We start from the raw sequence: 21,282 nt of genomic DNA, 5'->3' as shown, positions 1-21,282 counted from the left end.
ATAGATAGATAGATAGATAGATAGATAGATAGATAGATAGATAGATATTCTATCCTTACCGTACTAAACAGGGGCTTTGCCTATCAGTTAGAGAAGACATCTCTAAGCAACTACTGGAATACAATGAGAAAATGAGTCAATAGAGACCTTTTTAGAAGATGTCTTATAGCATCTAGATTTATCTTTGATCACTACACAAAATAAGCTCTGCCCACAATGAACAGATCAGTAAATGTTTGATTTGATCTGGGTGCCCTGCAATGTACTAGAATGGAAAATAACTAAGGTCTGAGATGTGTTTGGTTCCCAGCATTTGATCCATGAGTAGAGGGTTTGACCAGAAGCCCTTCCTCTTGTGGCAAGGGACAGGACTCAGAGCTCTTGGTACATGTAATCAAGAAAGTGCCACCTGCTAACAAGGAATGATAGTAGGTGCTATTTAGAAGAGAGAAAACATAGCTAAAGAGAGGCAATAACCATAATCAATCTTGCTGCTTGGTGTAAATAAAGGCTATTCTGTGTTCATTGATAATATGATTTGATTATGTTTGTTATTCATATGTTTTGTTATATTTATAGCTCTTCAATAAGAGAAGTCTGGTATAATGGATAAAGAGTTGGCCTTAGGGGCAGCTAGGTGGAGCAGTAGATAGAGAGCCGGCCCTGAAGTCAGGAGGACCTGAGCTCAAATCCAGCCTCAGACCAAACACTTGACACTTACTAGCTGTGTGACCCTGGGCAAGTCACTTAACAACAATTGCCTAAAAAAAACAGAGTTGGCCTTAGAATCAGGAACTGGGTTCAAATCACATGTCTGACACATGCTAGCTGTATGACCCTGGGCAAGTCCTTTAACCTCTCATTTCCCAGGCAACATTTAAACTTGCAGAGCAATTGCCAATCTGCACTGGCACCTGGAATTTCCTCTCCAGGGCTTCCCTACTCCAGTGAAATTATCAGTCTAATAAAAAACAAACAGAACAAACAAGTTTTTCCTGATACTATCTAGCTTTACATTCCTGGTGTAAATCTTATGTGGCCACACTGAACTTTTAGTCTAGGTTATTTCGAGGTTGATATGTTTGTCAATATTTGTATTAGTTGGGGATACTTAGGTCTACAGTGTCCTCTCTCAGCTTTATTCCTCCATGCTGTGGATATCAGGACCATACTTGATTTCATAGACATAGTCTGGAAAAGTTACTTCTTTTTTTCTTAACCAAAAGCAAAACAAAAAACAGAAAAGCATAGAGTAAATCCCCTATAATTCCATTTGACTTAGATTAACTTACCCACTTTAGGGGTTTGCTCATGGCTTATTTTATTTCTCTTGAAGAAAACCATTGCTTATGTTTTTATGTATTATGCTTATTGTGTATTCCTTAGTTCCTATTTTTTTTAATCTTTAACATTTTCTATTTGGTAAATGTTCATCCACCTAATTATACTTTTAGTTTTGCTGGTATATAATTGGGTATAATATTTTCTGATTTTTTTCCTCATTTCTATTTACTTTGTAGCCAATGCCCCAATTGTTATTTTTCTTTACATTTTTAAAATTTGGCTTTCCTATCTCTTTAAAAAAAACTACCTATTTAATTAGTCTTTTAAAATAATTTTTAGTTTTCATTAGCTGATCAATTTTTTTTCTTTTTCAATTTTCTTTGATTTTCATTAATTTTTCAGTCAGGATTTCTATTTGGTGTTTGTTTTGAGATACAGTACATGATTTGCTGATTCTCTCTTTTTCTTGTATTCTCAATGCATCAGTATTTCATTTTATCTCTTTTAAAAATATGTATGCTGGCAACTAAGGCCTAAATGCTTTAAATCACTAATCATTAGAAAAATGCAAATTAAAACAACCTCTGAGATACCGCCCCATACGCATCTGATTGTCTAATATGACTAAAAAGGAAAATGACAGATGCTGGAGGGGATGTGGGAAAATAGGCACATTAATGCACTATTGATAGAGCTATGAACTGGTCCAGTCATCCTGGAGAACAATATGGGACTATACCCAAAAATCTACAAAATTATGCATGCCCTTTGACCCAACAATGATGCTACAATGTCTATAGCCCAGATTTATTTTTAAGAAAGAGAAAAGGGACTCATTTTTACAAAAATATTTATAGCAGCTCTTTTTCGTGTGGTAGCAAAGAATTGGAAACTAAAGGAATACTCGTAAATTGGGGAGTAGATGAACAAGTTGTGGTATATGAATGTGATGGAACACTATTGTGTTGTAAGAAATGATGAAAATAGTTTCAGACAGACCTTGGAAAACTTGTATGAACTGATGCAAAGTGAAGTGAGCAGAACCAGTAGCACAATCTGCATAATAACAAAAATATTGTAAAGATAATTAACTTTGAAGGAATTAGTGACTGATCAACACAATCACCCACTCATATGAGTTCCAAAGGGTACATGATGTTACCAAACATGTTATCGGCCTCCAGATAGACAGCTGATGGACTCAAAGTGCAAATACGAGCTTATTTTCTTCTCTTTCTTGCTTTTTATTGCTCTTTTCTTGGACTACAGCTAATGGAGACATTTATTTTGCATGATTGTACACATTTGTAATAGGTTTTGTTTTTCTTGCCTTCTCATTGAGTAATAAAGGGTATGGGGGAGGGAGAGAATTTTGAACTGGAAAAGAAATAAAGTCTTTATCCTTAAGAGAGAGCTAAGTGGCACTGTGAATAAAACACCAGGCCTAGAATCAAAAAGAAGTAAGTTCAAATCCAGCATCAGATACTTACTGGCTGTACCACCCTGGGCAAGTCTCTTACCCTTTGTTTTTCTCAGTTGACTTCTCTGTAAAATGGGGATAATATTAGCACCTAACTCCCAGGCTAGTTATGGGGATCAAATGAGATAATAATTGTAAATCATTAAATTAAATTAAAAGCAGTATATAAGTGTCAGCTATTATTATTATTATTAAAAATGTTTTTAAAAGAAAAATAAGAACTATCTAAACTGCGTACTGTAAAACTTGGTATGTCTAATTGTAATTTTTTTTTTCTTTCAGTGTAATTAGTTTTTTTTTTCCTTATAATGACAGTTACTTTTTAGGATAAATAGAATTTTTTTTTCAGGGAAAACCGTATTCTCCCTGAGGATAGGGGCTATTTTCTTTATCGTTTTGTATTCCCAGTGCTTAGCACATAGCAGGTACATAATAAATGCCTGAAGTTTGATCATTTATAACAATATTTATTATACATTTAAGTTCTAAAGCTTTCTTCCCATTATCCTTAATGACTACAATTCCCACTGATATATGATCTATTCAGGATGTTTAATATGTATGTCTTTCCACACTCATTCATGAGTCTTTTATGCCCATGAATTGATTGTTTTTTTATTGTTGGTTTTCAAAGGTACTTTATATTGCTGAACTATATATATATATATATATATATATGTGTGTGTGTGTGTGTGTGTGTGTGTGTGTGTGTGCATACATATAGTATATATATATGTGTGTGTGTCTGTATATGTGTATATATGTGTGCATATATATGTGTATATATATACACTCTTTGATTCCCTTTCATTAATCATCAAGGTTTATATATCCTTGTTTATGTAGGTTTTTCCCCCTAATCTGTTGAGATATTTAATTTCTTTATTGCTTATATTTGAGTTAGATTTTTAGCTAAGTCTGAAAGAGAGTTAACGAAGTGCCCAACAGTTGTTTTCTTACTATATAGATTTTCTTGTAATTCAGTAATTTTTATTTTAGGTACTTAAAAGTCATTCCATTCAGTTCATATGGAGATTTAACAACAATATTGACTTAACATCTTGAGTAAACACAATATAGTTTTATTATCTACCTTAACCATATCTATTTGTTTTTGTTACTGTGAATGACACCATATTGGTATGGATTTTTTTAATTGAGTTGAATAGAAATGAATTCTACTCCAACCCTTAATTTTAATTCTGTATGGATTTTTATATTTTTAAGGATGACTTTTTATATGGAAGAAATTGCTGGGTTTTACTCTTTAATCCATTCTGCCACTCCCCTCAATCATATGGGTAAGATAATATGATTTACATTCATGGTCATTATTAATAAATGTGTTTTCTCTCCATCAAAGTCTTCTGTAATATTTCTATACCTCTTTTATAACAATTTTTAAAGAAGAAAATGGATACTGAGCATCTGTAATTATATTATAAATTCCTGGAGTTGAAAGACTTGTTCACTAATATCTTGGTGTCTCTGTCGTCTAGCACAGCTCCTGACACAGCTCTTAAAAAAAACATTTATTTATTTGCCAACTAGTCTTCATGGCTTTCCTCAGTCAACCTATAAACACCCTTTGAGCTAAAACAAATAAAACTCTCAACAAGTTCTTCAGAAAGAACTTTGCTCCCTTGGGAATAACTGCCATGCATGTTTTCCATGACCCTGGGTGATGTTGCCTTTTGAGAACATTTGGTCTACATTTTACCACTATTGAGATGGAATGAATTAATGAATAAATGAACTTTGGCTGGAGTCCAGGAGCCAATCTATCAACTCAGAGCTATGAAATTGTTCTGAATTTTTTTTATTTTGATCCTCCCATGAATCTATGGTGTTATCACTGAGTAGATGGAGTCATCTATGAGCAAAGATCTTAACCTATCCCCATGTGTCTCTTTTATTTACATCCCCCTCCAAAAAATAAAAACCTTGGCAAGAAGGAGAGGCCTCATAATGCTGGTACCATTTAGGTTTCTTGCATAACTGTTGGTGAAACACAACATCTCTAATTTCTCACTCTTACGATATGACCACTCTACTCCACTGGTGCTCATGCATCTCTCTAACTTGCTATTTTATGCCACTTTACCTAAGTAATGTTTTACTGATAATATGTTGGATTGTTCCCACCCACCATGCCTCTATCCATTGCCCTTTTGTGGCCTTTTACCTTTATTCTTGGAGGCTGTGGTAGTTCATGTTCCTCAGGCAAATAGCATCACCTGAAGAATATGTGTTTAAAAAGATAAGCCTTTGTTTTATGGAGAAGTTACACATCATTAAAAATATTTTGAAATTTCCCAAATGCAATTCAACTCAGTCTTTTCCTCCATATACTGCTCACATCAATTCATGGGATGTTACAGAGCTTCCTAAATGAGACCAATATTCATTCAAAAGATTTTCCACCTAATTATCGTCTCTGGAAATACCAGGCAAATGAAGAAAGCTTGTTGTCCAGACTATGATATTCATGTGGGTGGATAACTTTTAGCGCAACTCCATGAGTGGGAAACTGAGTGTGGGGGGGGGGTCATGCAAAAGTGTACATCTTAGATGCTAGGAGTGGACCATAGTTCATTCCAGAATCAAATACAATTATTCCTCTTATGGAAGAAAGGTAATCTTTAATCCACTGGCATTATTCTTGAGTATCAATGTTTCAGAGTATGGAGAGCTGCATCTTATCAGTCTAAACATGGACAAGTCATTTCTCTTCCCTTTGCCTCAGTTTTCCCCTCTGGAAAATGGAAAATGTCAACTGTGAACTCAAAGATCTCTAAGATTCCTTCCAGCTCTGACATTTTTGGGTACTGTATTACACTTCCTAATGGCACAGTCTGTACTTATTCGAACTGGTGCCTCTGGACTGAGTCCTTCATTCTGCCCTCGTCCCCACGGTTTGGAAGAAGTATAGTTAAACACTTATATCCCTTATCAGAATCATGATTTTAAATGCATGAAATAAAACACAGGATTTCAAATGAAACCATTTATATTAAAATGCAGGTATCAAAATGTAAAAAAACAAAAAGTTCATGAAGCTCATGTTGACCCCCCCAAGGATGCTCAATGGTTTTGATGTACGGGTAGGAGCCATGGCATTGTAAAGCAGCTAATGAGATGGTGTTTTCTTGTGCCAATTCACATACTCCTCCCTCTAACCTAGTGGGGTCTTATATTCTCTACATCTTTCAATGATTTTCAAGATGGTAATTGAATATTGTTTCTGAAAGTCTATTTGTTCCTCCTAATATTTTTAATTCACATATAGATAATGCTCATAAAGATTTTGAATAGATGAGAGAGTAGACATGTAGGCTGGTAGATATTGATGTCCCTTGTCAAGCATTTTTTTTTTCATTTTTGTGATACTAAAAGGGTCTGAGATTTCCAGCCCCCCCGCCCCCCATTCCTTTGCTATTTTCCCTTCCTTTACCTAGTATGTGAATCAGTCCCTCAATGTCCTCATAACTGCAGTGCTTTCAACATGGATCTCTTCTCTTTATATTTGATGCAGTTTGGCTATTTTGCACATCTCTGTTCTCTTTAGTGCCAATTCTCCTATCAACACAAGTATCTCAGGGATTGTGATGTTACGTTGCAAGTGTGGTGGTTCCATTATCTTTGACAGACAAAAATTGGCTGAGATGGGGGGTGCTTTTGCAAATGATTTCCTTTTTTTCTTCAGTTTGTAGTTCTCTTTCTATTTTTATCCTTGAATGCTCTTGGGATGAGCTTATTTAGTTGAATATCTTGCCAAGCTTTCTTTAGTTGTTTTTTTTTAAAACTCTCATTTCTTCTTTCTGATTGTGAGATGATGCTAGTCATAATTATTCATCCTCATAAGGTTTCAGAAACAAGTTTATAGTCTAATATGTTGTTGCCTTTTGTAACCCTCTCACTCTTCATCCAGCAAATAACTCAGGTGTTTGCTAAGTAGTCCTTTTTGATTGCCTTATTTAGGTAGGTAAGTTACATCGGCTTAAGTTCTGGGTGAAAGTATAGTCGATGTTAATGTCAACTCTGTTGGCCGCTTCTCAAGTTTTTGGTTTTTTTTAATAAATTGTTTAAATAAATCAAGATTAAATCTTATTTGCCCATCATATCTTTTTCTCATTGCTCATTTTATTTTTTATTTTTTTTTTATTTATTTCTACAAATTCTGGTCTTTAGTACTGATGAATAGATGGTCACTCTATACAGAAAGTTGGGTGAATTAGAGATAACTCACATATTAGTAATATGTCTTTTTGGGTCTGTTAAAAATGGAGTCAATTTCATTCTTTTGAGTATTATTTGATGCTCTACAGTCAAGCTCCTAATGATTCATTTTCTTTTGGGGGGGAAATTTCATTTTTTCCCAATTATATCTAACAATTCATTTTCTAAAGAACACATTCATAATATAGAGATGTGAAATTTCTATGTAGTCTGTATGTCTGTAGTCTCTCTCATTCCTTTCTCCTGAGTCATACTTTTACATATGTTTCTCCCCATTCTCACCTATCCCAGGAAATCACCAAGCATCAAGAGTATATGTTAATTTTATTTGGAAATTTTTACTAATGTTGAATCAATTCTACATTTTTGTATAAATCCAACTTGGTCATTGTGTGTGCTCATTTTATTATGTTATAGCAACCTTTCTGCCAATATTCAATATTTTTGCCCTTGTATTCATAAAGATATTTTCTATACCCTTTTATTCTCTGCTTTATCTCTCCCTGGTTTAGCTACTGGGAGCACATGAGTCTCATAGAAAGAATTTGTTTCTAACATTTCTTTTCATTCTATCCTTTTTTTTCCAAATGATTTCTGTAAAATGGAAATTAATTTTTATTTAGTTTTTTGAATTCACTTTTAAATCTTTCTGAATCTCTTTTTTCTTTTCTTTTCCCCCTTTGGGAGTACTATTATGACTTGTTCAGTTTCTTTTTTGTGATATCAGTTTATTTAAAGTCTATATTTCTTGTTCTGTTAATTTGGGCCTTTTATTTTTTGTAACCATTCATCCATTTCATTTCATTTTCATTTTCAGTTTTATTAGCATATAATTGTACGAAGGATCAACTTTCTTCAGAGTAATTCCTATTCAACTCCCATAACCTTCAAATTTATTGTGTGTCAGCCACTCACTGGAGAATTCACATTCTTCACTCAAAATTGCTGTAATTACTGGCTGACAAAAAAGTTCTCCACTTCCCATTTCCCCTACTTGCTCTTCCAGTTCCAGTTTTTACCTTCATCATGTATGCCTTGATTTCTCAGTATTTTCTCTGTCACATTCACTTCCCTCCCTATCCAATCATGATTATTCCCTGTGCCTGGAATGAACTCATAACATCACAGATAGTTTTCATTATTAGGAAGTTTCCTCTAGCTTGCCAGTATCCTGAGACAATTTCATAGCTTCTCATCCCCTCATCTCCAGCTGATCCAGTCTCTCCCATCTTTCAAGGCTCAACTCACATGTCACCTATTTCAGGGAAACTTTCTTGAGTGTCCCTGTTCCCCTAGGTGAATATGGCCTCTCCCTTCTCAGATTTCCCATAGCACCTTGTGGGACCTTCTGCTTTGCACTGTCCCCATTTCTTCTTCCATCAAATTCCATTCGGAGTGTGTTTGTCTCCATTATTAGAAGATAAGCTTCTTAAGCCAAAGACTCTGGTCAGGTTCAATCTTTACATGAGGCTTTTCCTTTTCCTTTTCCCTTAGTATTTTCCCTTGAAATCATTTTGGGTTTACTTCATTTAGATGGTGTATTTGCTTCTCTGTGTACATGTTTCCCCAGAGTAGAATGTAACCTCTTTGAGGACAGGAACAGTTAACATTTTTCTAGCATAGTGCCTGGCACACACGTATCACTTAGTAAATACTTGTTGAATGGAATTAGTAAAAGAATAATTATTTTGTAAATCAAATGGAAGCACCAAAGACACTCATGGATCAGACATCCCTTTGATCTTCGTATGGCAGATGTAATCTCTCTTTTAAATCAGGGAATAACTCCTGACCTTGTAAGAGATTTTGAAGAGAGTCTCTAGACAAAAGATACTTGGAAGAATTAACCTCAGGTCATTGCTGCTATTACTTGGTGACTGGAAAGGGATACAAGCTGGGGTTTTGGCAGAGGAATCAATGGCAGAGCTGTGAAGGCCCAGGGAAACCTTTCCCATGACCCATGCCCCCTCCTCTTTCAAAATAGGTTTGACTATTGGTAAAGTGATTAACCATTTAGTGTGTGACAACATGCAGGAGCTTGCCTCTTTATACTATCTGCTGGTTCAAGAACTCAGTGAAGGCCAGGATAATTCAACCAAGGATTCCCCTCATCTTTTATGTGAATGAGATATTTTAAAGTTGTTCCTCCTCACCCCAGAGCCTTGAACTCACCATGCAGAGGAAAAAGTGGTTAAGAGAAGAGTCTCTAGTAGAAGAATAATGACCACAAAGCCCCAGGAGAGGTGGTGGCTGCTTATAATCAGGCTACCAGCCTGGAATGAATAGGCTAGGCTTCATGTCAACATTGACCATTTGGGGATAAGTGACTGAGATCACCAGTGTTAAAGTCTGCCAATCAATAGGCTTCAGTAAATGTCCTGAGTGAGTCAGTGAACTACGGGCAGGGTTCCAGACTCAAATTCTGAGATTTTCTTTTCTGATTTGGGACAAGATGGCTAAATGTGGGAAAGGGAACTAGAGTTGGAAGGGATCTTAGAGGGAAAGAAACTGAGTTTCAGCCCAGTGAGGTTAAAGAAGCCCTAAGGTTATATAAGAGTGGGGCTGTGACAGTCCAGGCTTAGTTCTTTTTCATTTTTTTTATTTTTATAAATTTGGCTCTTTGTGCTGATGAATAGATGGCCTCTCCCACTAAGTCACATGGTCAATGAGCCTCTAGGTTTCCTCAAGAGACCTTTACATGTATACCATGGGCTAACAGGAGTAGAAGGGACTGTGTCATTTTTTCTGTTTCTAAGAATGTTTAGCACAGTGATGAGCTCAACCATTCATAAACACTAACCAAATTAAATGGAATTGTTCCTGCAATTCCTGTGTTTCAGACTGGCCTTCCGCCATCATTATCCTACATTAGAAAGATTTGTTGTTTTTCCTATTAGTGTCTTTCACAGACCCTGAAAACTGCTCAAAGGCATCTTTACCCAGACATCCTCTGCCACCAATTACACTTCCCTCACCCCTCACATACACATGCAAACACATTCCATAACAGAAATGAGGGGCTCTTTCTCCATATCACAATCCACCTGCAGTTCACTGGGGCCACTGTACCACACTCCACTGGCTCTCATGGGACCTTATCTTTTATCATCACTTCTAACCTCATACTCCACATGGGTGGAAATGCCCACTTCAAGAAGGCAAAGCTAAACTGTTCAGCAGTTAGGAAGAACCTACTGTGTGTGGAACTCTGTGCCAGGCACTGAGGGCAACATGCGTGTTTCTTCCTGGAGGTTACAGTCTAGCCAAACAAAAACAAATGAGAAGATGCATCTTCGGGACCAGTGGCCCAGGAATTGCTTTGATTCTTTATGTTATCTTGTATGGAATCTAAGACACAAGCTATCCCCCAAGCCACATCAGATTTGCCCCACCCAGTGAAGGTTGATCTTGTGAGCATACTTGGACTCGGATTTCATTTTTCACCTGTCTGTTTTCTGCCTGTTTCCCAGGACAGTCCACTGGTCTTACAGTCTGACAGAAATGTTACGCTGAATGCCCGGAATGCCCTGGGGCAACTCACTGGCCAGCTGACTGTAGGTGAGTGCCATCGGACCCATGAAGACCTTCCTCTCTGGCTTTTTTCCCACCTTTCTAGAATGTTGGCTTAAATCAGGAAAAAAAAAATACCAAATGGGACAGGCATGCTGTGTCCCAGATTTGTGATTCAGGTAAAGGAGACTTTTATGGATGGCATGTGACCAAATTGGGAATTACTTCACCATTAAAAATTCCTCCTTTCTGTGATAATTGTAATGATGATGATAATAACTGGCATTTATATAGCATTTTAAGGCTTGCAATACACTTTGCAAATATTATTTGATTTGATCCCCACTACAACCCTGGGAGGTGAGTACTATTATTCCCATTTTACAGGTGAAGAAACTGAGGTGGGCAGAGGCAAAGTGACTTGCCCATGCTCCTAAAGCTAGTGTCTAAGGTTACATTTGAACTCAGGTCTTCTTGACTACAAGTCCAGAACTCTATCTATTGTACCAATTCATTGACTTTAAATAGGTGCATTATCTTCTCCATTTACAAATGAGGAAATTGGGGCTGACAAAAGTGAAGTGACTTGCTAAGAGACACACAGCTAGGAAGGTCAAATTCCAACTCAGGCCCTCCTGATCGTCGGTCCAGAGCTCCAACCACTGTGTCACCCATGAGCTACGGTGTGGTGAAAGAAGAGATGGTAGGAGGCACAGTGTTAGCTAACATATCCTCAAAACCACCAGTCTACCACACAACCACCAGTCTACCACACGACACTAGACATTCGCCAGACCAGCCTGGCACACAGCACAGCACAAGGAGAAGGCAGCAGAGTCAGGGGATAGACTCTATTCCTGAAGTTACCTTTCATGCCTCTGTGAAAGGAGGGAGCTCAGCATTTCCTAAAGTCAAGGAAGTCTTGGATTCCCATAAAAAACAACTCTGAAAGACTCAATGAAAAATATTTTTGTTACAATAATTTTAGGGGGCCTCGTTATAGGAAATGGATTGACTTCTTCCAAAAGTCTAATCAGATTTCCCTTTGGGGACTCCTGGGGCCAAGAAAATTCCCCCTTTGATAGGGAACCTTTCCTCCTCCCTCCCCCTCACCCTTAATGCAAATCTTTTCCTTCTGTGGATCACCTCTTATTTATCCTGTCTATGGCTTCTCTGTATAGAGTTTTTTACATGTTGTCTCCCCATTAGACTGTGAGTGCCTTCAGAATAAGGATGACCTTTTGCCTTTCTTTGACTACCCAGTGCTTAGCACAGTGCCTGGCACATGGTAGGTGCTCAATATGACCGGGTGATTTAAAAGGCTTATTGCTTGCCTTTTAGAGGAAAATGTTAAACAAATTTAGAAAAAGAAAAATTATTGTTATTGAAATATAGCTAGCCACTGAACTCTCTCAGAATGAGGCCAGCTACATCCACCATATTGATTCCAGGGGCACCCTTGATGGGTTGGCTGGGTCTCTCTAACTTTTTTGACTTGAGGCCCCGTTCTAGTGTGTTCTCCCACTGTTAACTACCAATGACCCAGTATCGTCTAATAACTTACCATCAATTAGCTTCTAGTGATGAATCTTTACTAAGAAGATTTAGTGAAAACACCTGGGAACACAGTCTCCCCAATATACCATAAAGGTCCCTGAGGAAAGTGATCTCAAACTTTCCCAGGAAAAACTTTCTATGTAGAATTTCCCCTTTCAAGTTCACTTCCAAAAGTGGCATAGCCAATGGATGGAGGAATGCATACACTTCTCTATTCATACTGCACTGGCTCTAATGAGTTACTCTTCAGGGGCTAAGCTGTTGCATCATCCACTCTCACCTTGCTGCAAATCCTGGCATGGAATCCAGCAGCCAGAACCTTTTGTTTTTCGGCCTTAGCTGATATTGCCAACTCATTCTGGAACTGTTTTTAGAGTGCTGTGCTATGGTCTTATGTCCTTCCTCTGTTACCTGCTCTTGCTCCCATCTCCTGGACATACCCTTAAAAACTGGAGTTGTTTGGTGACCTCTTTGTGCATCCACATCCAGCTCTTCAGAAAAAGCTCATTTGTTTTCCTCAGCAGAATTGGATCCTTTTGTGCCTTCATATTGCTATCCCTAAGATTTTCTTCTGTCTCTGACTAACCCTCACTCCTGTAAATGTTTAGCCAATGAAATCTATTTAATAAATTCTTCATTGATTTCCTCTTTCTGTCAAGGTGATTTGTAATATACTCTAATGACAAAATTACTGCTCTTTCTCCCTCACTTAATATTCACCCAGATGCATTCGTGTCTCCCCTCCTCCACTACATTTTCTCACATGAATGTGGAAACAGTTGTTGACTTGAATATAAGTTCTTAAAGCATAGTGCTATGCCACCTGAACTTTACTTGGCTTGACTTGACAACTTGTTGTGGATCCAACTTTGTCTGAATGAGATATACATATCAGGAACCATATTCCAATGGGTTCTATATGAGGGGGTGTGCTGGTAAATGTTTAACCACTGGCACACCAAGGAAAAAACATGTAAGCACAACACTCTTTTAAGTTTAATTAACACTATTAACATTTTCTCCATTACTATCATAAAACAACAACAGTAATAGTAATAGCTAGCAATTATATAGTAGTGCCTACTCTCTGTTTGGCACTGTGCTCAGTGCTTTTACAAATATCTCATTTGATACAACCCTGCAAGGTAGGTGCTATTATTATCCCCATTTTATAGTTGAGGAAATTGAGACAAACAGATGGTTTAAAGATGAACTTTGAGTTCATCTTCCTTGATGTCTAAATTTGGGTCATCTCTGAATATGAATTTGAGATCAATAGTTAATGTCTCCTTTTCTGGGTTTGGAGTCTTATGGATTCCTCAGTGTCCCAATCACTAGGGTTCTTTCACCACAGCTTCTCTCTACAACATACTTGATTGGAGATTAGATGTAGGAAGTTTTCTCCTTCCCATACCCATTTTAGTTTAAGCCCTTTTTGATAGATTGGTGATACATTAAGCAAATATACTCTTACCAGCTTTTGTTAGGGTACAATTCACCCCTTGCCAAGAGCAAGTCATTTTTGGTTGTAAGTCCCAGTCCAGACCTTCTAGTCCCATTTTCAAACCATCTTCGTAGTCATGTCTTCACTTCCCAACCTGTTTTTCTCTCTGTAATCTTTGCCTTCAATAAGCAGAAGTGAAAAACACTACCTATGCCCCTCCTCCAAAGTCTTTATTTTCTTTTCCAAACCTTCTTAATTTTTTTTCAATTTTTCCCAGATCCCTTCTCTCAGCATCATCTGCACTCTCACTGACACAGCTGAAGTGAGGAGTCATCATCTGTTCTGGTAGCTCTTAGACTTTCCTCACTATTGATGTTAATGGGTATATAAGGTACTGCTTGAGCTCCCTAAGGAGGGAGTCACTATTCACCAATATTTTTTTCTTCTCCTGACCCTTACTCAGTAACCTCTCACCTACCCATTCCAACCTATGGCTCTGCTCCATCATTCCTTGGAGTGCAAGCAACTGCTTCCTTCTCAGAGTCTATAACTCTTTTCCCTTTGGAAAAGGCCCTATTCTTATTAATATGCCAATACTCCACTGGTTTTTCCTTCCCTTTCTTGCCTATGTGACATTCTACCACTTTCCACCCTCCTGAAAAAAGACAGATTCCCTCCTCCCATTTCCAATACTTTGAGGAGAAGGGGAATCTTTTTTCCCTATCATAGCCCCATTTCCTTTTTTTTGTTTGTTTGTTTGAGGAGGGGGAACACATTATTATCTTTGTTAATTTGGGGTCTTAAAATTTCCTCTTCAGCACTCTTCACCTTTTTTCCTAGGAGGGAGACCAAGCAACATTTGGAGAATTTACAGGAGTTACCTGACAATGACAAAACTGTAGACTTTGCACACCAAACATGAATGTGCTAAACACACATCACTTATGGTGAATGAATGAGGCTTCTCCATGTTACACATAAACACAACACATATACACACCACTGAAGACAGATGGATGAGATGTCTCCATACTACAAGCACACGAATACACACTGTATATTCTAGTTTGGACAATAGGCATCATGCATCCACTTAGCTTCAAGAAGGTATCAAGATCTAAGTTTAAGAAAAGAGAGAAACTCAACTATGCAAAGAATGCAAAGGGTCTGTGAGGTCAAAAGAAGACAAAAATGCAGCTGGATGGAAAAGAAGAGGTAAAATTACAGTCCTTGATGCATATACAAAGGAAGTGAGAAGGCAATGAAGAAAAGAAAGATCTGGGAAATACCTAGACTACACCAAATATGGACAGAGGATATGCATATTGCAGGTGACACACCTGGGAGGTACTTGAATGACCAATTCTTAAGTCATCTTAAAAACAATAGGCTATAAAAGGGGGAGGGGCAGAAAATCTTAGAATGCTTACTGAAAAAAACAAACTGAGACCGTACCAAAAACTAAGTTCATTTTGAAGACAGATTATTCCATTTGTTTGTATATCCCCAGTTCCTGGCATCCCATAGGCACCTAATCAATATTCGGCAGTTGGCTGAGTGGCCCATGCACTGCAGGCTTTTGGCAAGATGTTATTTAAAATGTTTTCATTGGTATTTTTTAATATTTGTTTATAGTTCCCTTCCTAATTTAGGTATAAGGACTGTATTCCTCTTGTAAAAGAGTTTAATAAAGCATTTTTTTCAAATTATTTTTGAAAACAATTTATGAATCAGATATTAATTGTCCTTTACACATTTGATGGAATTCTCCAGTAAATCCATCTAGGCCAGGATATCAGGTTTTCCTCTCATAACTCTTTTGCAACTAGTTCAATTTCCTTTCCTCAAATTTGATAATTTAAGATCTCTCTTAATTTGGATCTTTTTATTCATTTATTTGTTTAAGTCAACTTGTGTCTTCATCAAGCATTTATTAAGACCTTACTATGTGCCAGACCTTACTATGTGCCATCATTCTAAGAACTGAGAACACAAAGAAAGGCAAAAATGAGTCTGTTCTTAAAGATCTCCCAGTCCAACTCTGCTCTACTATCATCTTATTCTTTATAGGAGGGTCTAATACAGGCCTGCACAACTTACCCAATCATGGCCCTCGAGCTGCTTTCAGCTTGCCAAAGGATTTCAGGCAGCCCTCAAAAAATGTAGGGGAAAGCGGGAGCTAGGTGGTACAGTAGATAGAGCTCTGGCCTTAGAGTCAGGACAACCTGAGTTCAAATCCAGCCTCAGACACTTGACACTTACTAGCTGTGTGACCTTGGGCAAGTCACTTAACCCCAATTGCCTCACCAAAAAAAAGCAAAAAAAAAAGTGAGGAAAACATCCTTTGTATGTAGAGGAAATCCTCTGGCCTGCTGCAAGTGGCAAGCAGCTCAGGCTGCAAGCTGTGCAGGCCTGGTCTAATACTTCTTTTTATTTTTCCTCTCTGCTGTGATTTCATCTTAATTTTGATTTTCCTCCATGTCTTTTGATAATCAGGTTGGCTAAAAGTTATTCAGTTTTATCAGTTATTCAAAGAACCCACTTTTAATTCTATCATCTCAATAGTCTTTTTTGTTTTCTAACAGATCCATTTCCCCTTCAGTTTTTAGAACTTCCTCTTTTATGCTTAGTTCAGGTTTGTTTATTTGTGGATTACCTATTCATTCAAAGTCACACATTCAGTTGATTAATAATCTTTTTCTATTTTGTTATTATGCTCTCTCAGGGATATAATTTTTCCTCTGGGGAATGCTTTAGTTGCATCTCAGAAGTTTTGGCATGTTGTGGCATTATTGTATTTCACCTTGTTATTAACTGTTTCTATAGTTTGTTCTTTGACCCATACATTATTCAGATATTGCAATTGTTTCTTTTAGGGTTGTTTTTTTTATTTGTCCTCCCTATCATACTTAACAATTTGTATTGTTTCTTGTCTCTAAAAGGTGCTTTCAGAATATATTTCTCCAACAAGAACTTATAACCCCTCTGCACACTAATATGTTGTCAGTTTCTGTAAAGGCATCATAGGATGCTGAGAAAAAAATGTGTATTTTTTACTGTTCCCATTTAGAAGATGCCTTAAATATTTCCACTCCTAAAAATGGTATAATTCTATATGTTAATGTTTTTTTCTCTTATGTTTTGTCCTGCTCTTATACAGTAACATTAATTAATCTTCTATTATTGTGTTACTATGGTGGGGGGGGTGACTCTATTGTCTCTTTAGTGGCATGATTAATGTCATGTTAGAGTAAGCCCTTCCCCCATTACAAGTAGAAGTGAAAAGTTACATCTAACTCCTATTTTGCCTTTCTTTACCCCATTTCTTGTGTAGGGACAACCAAAAGACAAGAGTTCATCACATTTTAGAAACTCAAGTCTAATGAAATTTAGCAAATTAAATTTGCTAAATTAAATTAAATCCACATCCCTCCCCTGAAACACAACACACTCCCCTTTTAGGGCAATGTCTAATCAGTTGCAAGCCCAGAATGAAAATACACTATTCTGTATACTCTAGGTACCTGTGGGAAATTGCTTATATTCAGAAGTCCACTAACACCCACTAAACTCATAGAGGTATGCTTCTCTGTATGACAATAGATGGTTATTTTCCCCGCTTTAATCTGTAACAGCACACAGAATAAGGCCTTTTACTGACTTGCATTCTATACTGAAATAAAATGAGTTTCCTTACCATGACAGTTCTGGTGTCAGAAGTGGGATTCCTAAACATGGAGAGATGAGGAGAAACTGCTGGCCACTTCCTTCCCCCATTCCCTCTCTTGGGGTCCTATTTGAGGTAAGAGAGATTCCTTTTAAATCTCTAATAGGGGGCTGGAGAAGGTGGCTGACTGTGGACTCCACACCTCTTCAAAGATTGGACTTCCCCTGTTGTGGGTTCCAGGTCAGTAAAAACCTGTTCCCCTGTGATTCTGTTTCTGGTTTTTTTGTGGTTGTTTTGTGCAGGAAAGACTTTGAAATCCCCTAAGGGAAAGTCTGTTTTAGGACCTCCAGTAACATTTGTGAAAAAAATTGGGATGTTTCATCCATGGATAAGTTAATAAATGTTTAGCCAACCACTGTGGTCTAGGCATTAGAGATACAAGGATGAAGAATAAAGCAATCTTTCTGCTCAAGAAGTTACATTCTAATAGGTCAGCCAATAAGTGTTTGTGTGTGCATGTGTGCATGTGTGTGTAGACCTATATATTCGCGGGTATATGTATGTATGATGCATGACATACAATGAGTAAATCCAACCATATGCAAAAGAGCTCAAGAGAAGATATTTTGTAAAATTGCACTGAGAGTTGGAATATTAGGAAAGGCCTCATCCACAGCATGGGTCTTGAGCCTAAAAGGATCTTAAAAGGAAGAAAAGGACTCTCTGAGGTAGAAATAAGGCATGAGGAATGGTAAGAGCAAAGGCATGGAGATGGGATACAGAGTATTATATGTGAGGAAGAGATAGAAGAGCAGTTTCACTGGATCAGAGAGTGGGAGAGAGAGCAATGTCTAATTGGGCAGGAAAGATAGTTTGGGGCAACATTGTATAATTGAAAACACGATAGAGGAGGACCCATTTTTCTCATAGAAGCAATAAAGTGTCACTGGAGTTGACTGAGTAGAAGAGTGATGGTCAGGTCCGTACTTAAGGAAAATTACTTCGGCAACAGTTTTTAAGGTAGAATGGAAGGTTGAGAGACTTGAGACTAAGTAGATCAATTCAGAGGCTGTGAGAGTGGTGAGAGCTGAAAAGGACCTGAAGTAAGGTAGTATCTATGTTAGTAGAGAGAAGTCAAATGTGAGTGATATTGTGAAGGTAGAAACAGAAAAATTTGACAACTGATTATATACACGGAGGTGGGGGTAGGAGTCAAAGACAGTGCTGAGGTTTTGAACTTGGGAGACTAAAAAGATGCTTATGGCTTCAAGAGAAATAAGGAAGTTGTAAAGAGGGAAGGCCTTGGGAGGAAAGATACTGAGTTCAGTTTGAAACATATTGAATTGAAGATAGCTTCAGGACATCCAGTTTTAAATGTCCGGTATGCAATTTGTGATTTGAGACTGAAGCTCAGGAGAAAGTCTAAGGCTGGATGTATATGAGATACATCTCCATAGAAATGATAGTTAAACTCATAGGAATAGATGAGATGAGATGGGATAGGATGGAATGGGATGAGATAGAATGGAATCAGATCAAATGAGATGATAGAGAGAGGGATGGGGAGGCTAAGACACAAATTTGGGATAACATACACAGTTAGGGATCATGATATGGATTATTACACAACAAAGGAGACTAAGAGGAGTAGTTAGACAGATAAGAGAACTAGGAAAGAGTTGAATCATGAAAGCCCAGAAAAGAGAGATTATCTAGCAGAAGAAGCTGGTCAACAGTGTCAAATGCTGAAGATATGTAGAGAAAAATGAAAACTATCAAATTTAGAGATTAAAAGATCTGGCTATATCATGTGTGTGTGTGTGTGTGTGTGTGTGTAGGATGGCTCTGTTTAAGTAAGTTCTAGCAAGGGAACTGTGTGATTTTTCTATGTAATTTATTATTCTCCTGAGATTTAACTCAAAAGACAATCTCTTAGAGAAGGTATTTCCTTGAGACCTAACAGATAATACCTTCTTCTTTCAGATCACCTTCATGAATTCTGTATATGTCTTCTATTTATCTAAATATTATCTCCCAATAGAATAAGTTTTCCTTTGGGGAAGGGCTTTGTTTTTTGTTTGTATGTTTTTGTGTTACTTTGATTTCCTAGCATTCAGCACAGTGTCTGGCATGTAGTAAACATTTAATAAATGTGTGTTGATCTTGCACCTTTTAAGGGGAGGGAAAATCACTGATTTCAATCCTGATTTGTTTTTGATGAATGTGAGTGTGTGAAATTTGAGAAAATATTTTTTCTTCTATTTTCTCAGTATTTGACTGTCGAGGCAAAGTTGGGAAAATAATTTATTTTATCTGTATCTGTTTAGTTATGATGAATTGAATTGGAGCAGTCCTGAGGAGGAACCTCTGTTATATTGCCTTTATCACTCTAGATGAGATAAAAGTTTTCTTCTCTGTGCCTTTCTGTCCTATGTGAAGTTGCCTATGCTAATGCTGCTTGTATATATGAATCAAGTTTGCAGCCATTGATCTCAGCTGAAGTAGAGGTATTTTTCAGTAAGAAGATATTCAAATCTTCCCAAGTATATAGGTTATTTTTAAAGACCATATTGAGCTGTTCTTAATCTCTTTTTCTTCTGAATTTGGCTACTCAGTGACACAAGTATAAAATAGTGGAGTAAAAAGAAAAGAAAGATTCTCTCATCTCCTGCTCTTCTGAAAGAGTATTGTCTTTTAAAATTGACAAAGAGGAAGGAAGCCATATTTCATTTTATTGTAATCCAAAGATTTAGATATGTAATTCATCCTCCAAGAGGAAGCAGGGAATAGGTGAAAGGTAGCTGGATTGGGAGTCAGAAGACCTCAATACAAGTCCTGGTTCTGCTAGGAAATAACAGTGTGATTTTGTACAAATCACTTCACCTTCAACAAGGACTCCGTCTTCTTACAAAGTGGAAGGTCTACATTGTGTCTTCTGTCCGTTCTAACTGTAACATCTTATGAATCCATCATCCTAAGCCTGAAATTCTTCTAAAAGTAGAATTATTCATTTGGTTTCTCTCACTGCTTTTCTGGCTGTGGGACATTTTGTTCCTTTATCTCCCTCTTGTTCACCTTCTATATCTCTATTGATACAGTAGTTTCTTTTATTTTTGCTTTGTCTGATATCATGATTGAAACATCTTTTCAGAGCTATTAACTGTAGCAGTGAGAAAGCTCTGGAAATAAAGTCAGTGGGGGGAAAGGAGTGAAGCTGACATCTGAATATTAAGTAAGGAAAAGAAATGCCTATATGTTAGACATAAAGTATTGAACTATAAAAGTAACAATATACAAACAGCTTGAGATGTTCAAGTCTCTGAATAATTTAAAAGCTACATAAGTTTTGGAAATCGACGAAACCATTGGTCATTTGAGGCATTACTTAAAAACAGTGACACAGTACGGTTAAGTTAGGATGTCAATTTTGTTCCCGTTTTATCGCCCTCCCCTCCCTTTCTCCTAGGAGCAGATGCTGTGGAAGCTCGGTGTAAAAAGTTTGAAGTGCGTGCAAGTGAAGGTGGCAGGGTCCTGTTTTCGGCCAATGAAGAAGAGATCGCCATTGGGGCTGACCGACTGAAAGTGACAGGTACTGTGACAGCCAGCCTTGCCTTGGAGCTTGGCTGCAAAGAGGGAGAAGAAATGCCTTATTTCTGTTCTTTTTTTAACCTTTCCTTGGGATTTCCCAATGACTCCCTCCACATACTACCACCACCGCCTCCACCAACAGAACCCTTCCTTGTCACAGAGAGGTAATCTTTAAGAAAACAAATGAACCAACTGATCTTCCCTGACAAAATGGGACCCGTTCTGCACTTATTGGCCACTATCCATCTGCCAAGAGGAATGAGGGGTGCCTCACCCTAAGTGTTCTCAAGACTAGGGTCATCACAGCATTTGAGTTGTGCTATTCTGTCATTGCTATTTTTCTGTACGTTATTCTGATCATTGTGAAAACAAAATAAAACAAAAATCAGTTTCTTCTGACTTTACTCTGCATCAGTTTACACAAATCTTCATAACTTCTCTGATTTCTTCATACCGGTCATTTCCTCAGGTGTAACAATATTCCATTACATTTATATACTTCAGTTTATTCAG

General features: G+C 37.4%; 1 protein-coding gene across 1 annotated transcript in view; it reads left to right on the top strand.

The window, feature by feature from the left end:
* SGCZ (sarcoglycan zeta) overlaps positions 1 to 21,282 on the top strand; it is a 115,456-nt gene that overhangs the window by 69,650 nt on the left and 24,524 nt on the right. The window contains exons 3-4 of the mRNA XM_027853757.1: positions 10,474 to 10,561; positions 20,648 to 20,770. Of these exons, the coding sequence (XP_027709558.1) occupies positions 10,474 to 10,561; positions 20,648 to 20,770 (211 nt within the window). The remainder of the gene's footprint in view (positions 1 to 10,473; positions 10,562 to 20,647; positions 20,771 to 21,282) is intronic.

This window comes from Vombatus ursinus, unplaced genomic scaffold (assembly GCF_900497805.2).
Source record: "Vombatus ursinus unplaced genomic scaffold, bare-nosed wombat genome assembly UNPS02010193.1, whole genome shotgun sequence".
Taxonomy (NCBI): Eukaryota; Metazoa; Chordata; class Mammalia; order Diprotodontia; family Vombatidae; genus Vombatus; species Vombatus ursinus.
Note: the sequence above shows the minus strand (reverse complement) of the source record. Positions and strands in the feature narration are given on the sequence as shown.